This window comes from Ptychodera flava, chromosome 14 (genome assembly GCF_041260155.1).
Source record: "Ptychodera flava strain L36383 chromosome 14, AS_Pfla_20210202, whole genome shotgun sequence".
NCBI classification, from domain to species: Eukaryota; Metazoa; Hemichordata; class Enteropneusta; family Ptychoderidae; genus Ptychodera; species Ptychodera flava.
Window position 1 is genome coordinate 9,573,925 of NC_091941.1, and position 6,629 is coordinate 9,580,553.

The 6,629-nt window shown below is 39.4% G+C and overlaps 1 protein-coding gene across 1 annotated transcript; it reads left to right on the forward strand.

The window, feature by feature from the left end:
• The first annotated feature begins 1,484 nt into the window (after positions 1-1,484).
• On the forward strand, positions 1,485-4,988 carry LOC139149259 (methyltransferase-like protein 25B). The gene is made up of 2 exons (XM_070720896.1): positions 1,485-4,374; positions 4,630-4,988. The coding sequence occupies exon 1, from the start codon at positions 1,685-1,687 to the stop codon at positions 3,455-3,457; it is 1,773 nt and encodes a 590-aa protein (XP_070576997.1). The 5' UTR covers positions 1,485-1,684; the 3' UTR covers positions 3,458-4,374; positions 4,630-4,988.
• The last annotated feature ends 1,641 nt before the right edge of the window (positions 4,989-6,629 follow it).

Sequence of the window (6,629 nt, forward strand, 5' to 3'; positions counted from 1 at the left end):
TGAATGGCGCCCTCAACGGTTCAGTTAATCATAGACACTGCGATGGTCAAAGGTTTGATCCCGGGGGTTTGATGTCCCGGGATATGTGTTTTGTAGCAGTTTTACACTTTTGCAGTTAACTTTTGGTCCCGTTTGGCCCCGGTCAGGCATCAGAGTTAACCATTTAAGGTATTTGTGGCCCCGTTCGGGTTCGTTGGCTCCGTTTTGGTTCATTCAATTTCCTTTGTTAGGATACACCCGTCTCAGGCATCTGTTCAACTGTACCTTTTTGTAAACTTACATCTCGCAACACTGGGAGTGGAAACAACAATTTCAATGAACTTTATTATAACATTAAATATCAATACAATATGCCTATGTCTCTGCTAGCACTTCTCTTTCCAACAATCACTCTATAGCACTAACCTGTCTCCAAAAAACTAGTCTAAATATCAACATGAACCTTGCTATATTTATAAGGAATTCTGGTGTTTGCTGACCCCTCCAGTAACTACCTACAGTTAACTGTTTACAGTTAGAGTAATGTTTGTACTTCAATTCACTTCACTTGGATTTATCCATTTGATGGTGTGCAGTTTTGGACATGTTCCTCTTTCATCTGAAATGTACCATATCACACTCTCTGTTAGTCACATTATAGCGCCCTCTGTGTTGCGTGACTACAATTTTTGTAAACTTACGTCACGCAACACTGTGAGTGAAAACAACAATTTTAATGAACGTTAACATAAACATTAATACAATATGCCTATTTGGAGAGTTACCGTTGCTGTTTCGTTAATGTTTTGTTTTACAAATCAAGCACTTGGTCTGTATTATCTGGTGGATATTTCTGTCAACATGGTCAAAGAAGGCAGATCTTTTTCCACCTTCCAATTTTATCAATGTGAGCTGTGATTGCAGATGTAGCCTCAGTAGGGCGAAAATCCTTCACATTATATTTTCGTCCTAACCCAGCTAGTTGAATTGCTTCATCTAAAATTCGAGCTTTACTATGGGCTTCAACTGCATGATAAGGGGCATTCAAACTTACAAACACTGCACTGTTACTTGGTCTTACATCGCTTATACGTTGAATATAATCAAATATATTAAAAGTCTTAACAGGGTCAAGTTTTTCAATAGTTGAAGGTGGTAAACACACCTCAAAACCTAAACAACTAAGTATCATTATTAATACCAAAAATTTGGTATTGACACTTTTGTCATCATTGAATCTCAGTTGGTTGGTTGGATAACAAATTTGCTTCTTTCTACAAGTATTTGGGTTAAAGGTTTGCCCTTTTGGAGCAATATCTATTGCGCGAAGACCCACTGTTAATGCAAGCAATGTTACTTTAACAGCGCAACTGTTTGATACTCAGTTTTTCATTATCTGGCCATGACATAAACAACTCATGGAAGGCTGATACTGGTATTGCCGATGAATGTTTCATTGGTTCTACTGTGCCTGACTTTAGAGCTGACAGCTTGCAAAGAACAAGCAAAGAACACAAAATAAACTTGAGGTCACATGATAGCGCCTTCTGTGTTGCGTGACTACAAACTGGAGTAAAGTCACATCAAACAAATATACAGTTTCAAATCAAATGTCTTCCGCTAGAGAAGTGCATTTGAGGACAAGCCAGCACGGTGACAAGTGGAGCCCTGCCTGGATCGTTCTCCGCCACAAGGTGATGAATCAATGGCACTCAGGTGTGATCCAGATTCGTATCAATTAATTCAAAATCATGCAAAGAACTTGCTTTGCTTTGTTAACCAGTATAAATGGATTTCAGAAGCATACATCGTTGAGTTTTTTGTGAAAGATCATTGGGCGAACTTGCCTGGATCATGGCAAGATGTGTTACAAGATTTCGACACGGAACAAATGGCATCGCTGTTGTCGGGACAACCGATGAATAACGGTACAATTTTCCAAAGAGTGTGGCCCCTCTCTTTGCTTTCGTTTCGAGCCGCAGCGTATGCCCTACCTCTTCCCAGGATACTGTGCGAAAAGGACGAGACTTTCGATCACGTTGAGGTGCAAAATCTTCTGAGAAAAGCTCAAACTTCATACGAACCGCTTCCCCATCACTACAGGCGACATGTCAAGCCAAAGAAACAATACGAGATATTCCGATTAGCTAAACTCATCAACGAGGTTTGCACAGACAGTCGTTGTCTAAACTTGGTAGACGTTGGCGCAGGACTTGGACATTTGACGAGACTGCTATCGTTCGGGTACGGATTGCACGTGACTACTGTTGAAGCGGATGGATGCAATGTAACTGGGGCCATAAAGTTGGACTCTAAGTTGACTGAGACAATACAGGTGAAACGCGTTGAGAATCCTAGCAAACTGAAGGGTGTAAAACTGTCAGAATCTGCATCAGATGATCCGAATATTCCAAGCCATGTTATATTCCATATTAACGCCAACATCGCCGCTGACGATTTCTTAAATTTACTTCAAGAAAACCATGGAGCAGTGCTCTTATCAGACAGAGAGGAAAGACAAACGATAGTAGATAAAAGATTGAATGGTTCTATTACATCTGCAGACAATAATAAATCTACAGTATCAGGAAATGAAAATGCAAAGTATGCAATGTCAGAACAAAACCTTGCTCATGCTCAACAGACAGTTTCATGTGATGACAAGTCATTTGTCTTTGCTGGGTTGCACACCTGTGGTGATTTAGCACCAACAATCTTGAGGGTGTTCACCAGATGCAAAACTGCCACAGCTCTTGTTTCAGTCGGCTGCTGCTATCAGAGGATGACTTGCAGGAATGTAACCCCAGCAAAAACACAATGTAACAGAACAGTACCTACTGATAGCCAGGCAGCTGCAATACTTGATACAGGCAACCCAAGGACCACCGCCGGCATCCAGAATTCCAGTCAACCACAAGGCTATCCTATGAGTACTTGGGTAAATCACATTCCAAACCACGAATTGAATTATGAACCAAGAGAGCTTGCTTGCCATGCAGTGGATACTTATGCTCAGAGACTGAGAGATGGTGATCCAAATATAATCCTGCAGTGCTACAGAGCAATACTGGAAACCATCATCCAGAAACAGCACCCTGAGCTGAGTACAGGCCATGCCAGTATTAGGAAGTTGAAGAAAATAATGAGAAATGTGAAGAAGCAGCATGACGTTCCACTCAATCAATATCTGTCAGAAGCCTTGAGCAAATTAGGTCTAGAACAGGTCTCCATAGATGAATCAAAAGAACTTGAGAAGTTGCTGGCGAGATGGAAGCAACTGATAGCATTCCATGTTGTGAGATTGCTAACAGCTCCAGTGATAGAATCCCTAATTCTGATTGACAGGATGTTGTATTTGTATGAGCAAGGCTTTGAGAGTCAACTCATACCAGTTTTCAATCCAAAAATGTCACCAAGAAACTTTGTTCTCATTTCAAAGAAAACGTCGCCTCAATTTCAAGACCTTGAAACATTGTGAGGGTGTAATTCTCTACTAAATTTGAAATTAACTCACTTCCAGCATTTATTTTACCGGTAGTGTTTTAGTGTTACAGTAATCCTGAAATGCACTGACAATACAGAATTTGAAAGTTATCCTGACAGCAAGAAATGTAAATTTCCACGTGTTACTAGTATAGGTAATTGTACGGGTTCGAGTGGGTTTACAATTCTAAACCTCACGGCTTTAGCTGGCATGTTGTAAATCGCACGAGGCTGAAGGCCGAGTGCGGTTTACAATTTGCCAGCTAAAGCCGTGAGGTTTAGAATTGTAAACACACGAGAACCTGTACAATTACCTACTTATACCACGAAAAAAGAGGAAATTTGAAAAATATCATGACCTAGTTGTGCGGTGCTGTCAGAATGATCAATTTGCATTACGCCTTAAAACACCTGGTGTCATTAGGGATTGAAATTCTGACACAATAGATAGTTTAATACAGCTTTCTCATTGGCTAACAAACTGACTGCACTGATCCAGGTGCACATCAATTTGCCACGTGGTATGATGCATGTGCATGTCACTGTGCATCGGCCACGCCACCAGTATGGACCTATACTTGTATATCTCCGACACAATGTAATCAAGCGAAGTGGAACGGTTTGCTCGCAGTTTGATAACGCGATACCACTGGATGACAGAGAGGATTTTACCTAACGGCAAACATGAAAGTGAAAGATTTCCTGCTGCCGTGAACAGTACAAAATTGACTGAAATATAAGGATCTCGCGTACTTCAAAATACACGCAAGTCTACCGGATCAAGCGTGTCAGTGTCGGATGCATGGGGACGTACCCAAAGCGAGAAACTTAAAACAACTCCAGTTAAAAGCAGCGAAATATTCATTTGTGGATGTGTGGAATATCTGGATATCATACCGGCCATTCGGGCAGGTTAGTTTCAATTATTTTCTTACATTTTCCCGGCGTGACTGTTATCGTTATTGTTTCTTCCATCGTGTTTCTGAAAGGCCAGTTTACTGTGACATGATAATATTTGAAACGTTCGATGCAATGGGTCTATCCCGCCCGCTGAGTGTTGTCATTTGAACGGAGTTTCAAGTGTGGGATTCCATTACTTTCCACTCAAATGTCATTCCTTTTCGACGGCAATATTTTTCAATTATTGATTATTTTCATTAAATTCAGGTTGCTGCAGCAACTTCTTTGTATGTATAAGGGCTTCGATGAACAACTATTTAAAGAATGCACTGGTCATCGCCCTGATGAAGAATTTCGCACGTACACTGCGTATCAGCAATTTCCAGCAGAAAACCGTGTCTAATGCTTTACAGCCCCCCCCCCCAACCTGTGACAAAAGTTGATGTAAAAGTTGAAGAGTAGCATTCTCCATGCTGCTCGTCAGATACCACTACGTTTAATAACCCGGTACACAAGTTCATCAGGCCATATTTTCATTCAAAACCAACACAGTGATAAGTTGAAATGTAATTTTCATTGAAATGTAATTTCGCTAGTTCATTAAAAGTTGCCACATGTACAATCTGCCAGATGTTTGATTTTCGTTTGTATGTAGATAAGTAAACCTTTACGCGTACATTGATATGGAAAGTAGTAAACCTTACGTCTGTATTCATATGATAATGAAGTCTATTCATTAAACTGTAAGGTTTACTAATTTCCATATCAATGAACCGTAATGGTTTACTTATTTGCATAAGAACAATTGGTGTTGCGATAATAAACGTACGGTGAGAACAATGTCTCACATGACCATGAGTGGTATAAATAGTGTTATTACAACACTCACACCTCTTATTTTATATTAATGTAAAACTGCTTAAGAATATATCACCAGGCAATTTTCAATTTTGCCTTAGACTCAAATAACCATCAATGTTCTTAAACATATGGATGTATTTCTGTGAATAAAAAATGTTATTTACAAATATATCCGATCCACTGGTTTAAATCAGTGTTTCGTAAGTTCTAGTGTAATATTTAAGATGCAGTTTGTTGCCCAGAAAATGCTCACATACTTAAAAAGTTATGAAATTATGTCAAAGAAAGAATGATATATATCATAAGGTGAAAGCAGTTGTGTTTGCTCTGCCATAATATACAGCTTGAGATGCTTAAAATTAGATGCACGGCCATATATCTGTATTCTTGTACATGCAAGACAATAAAGTGTTTCCAGTGAAAAAGATCAATACTGTATGAAAACCAACACAAATATTTCAAGAAATGAGACCAGACATGTGAATCAATTCTTCACAGTCCCTAAAGAATCACCGAGGCAGTTAGTTGGTTGGAATAACAAGATCTTTGCATGCCACATCTGCATGGTGATTTGCACATTATATGCTCTACATGCCAGCCCATAACTTCTGTCAATACACTTAAAAACTATCTACTGTTGATTGACCAATCAGAGTGCTCAATTCAGGGTGTTTTATTTACTAGTAAAGCCTTGGTCACCAAATTCCAGAAACGAATGACAGCGCCATAGTAAAGTACTGTCCAATCAAAAGTGAACATGTCATATTCTGTAGACATCTGGTACGTTTTAATATTCAAATTTGGTAACACAGCGGAAACCAGCTGCAACACAAAATCTGCTGTGCCCTAGGGCATTTATATAATGTGCCCTAGGGCATTTATAGGATGTTCCATTACATTGGAAGGCTATTTCACAAATAAATTTTAATTCATATCCTAAACATGTTACATTGACAAAGGGGACGGTTGACGTAAACACATTGAAAACGAAAATATATCAGTTAGGGGCGATAGTTTTTAAGTCGGATAAAACCCTCGTACTCGGGCTCTTCTGGTATGTAAAGTCCAACCTACGATAAAATGTCTCGGCCTGCGGCCTCGACATTTTATCGTTGGGTTGGACTTTATATACCAGAAGAGCCCTCGTACTCGGGCTTTATCCTATACTTTGAACATGTTTATACCATTTGGTATCAAGGGCAAGATACAAAACTTTTTTTATTTTACAAGCTGACTGATTTCATGATAATAAGACATTAGAAATCGGACTGTTGCCTTAGAATTCATCTTCCCTTGCAAACCTCTCTTTTCAGAAAGCATTTCATAATTCAAAATACACTTTCACCTGTCCAGCACAACACAAATCCATGACGCACACATGTGATATATGGACATAATCCACCATA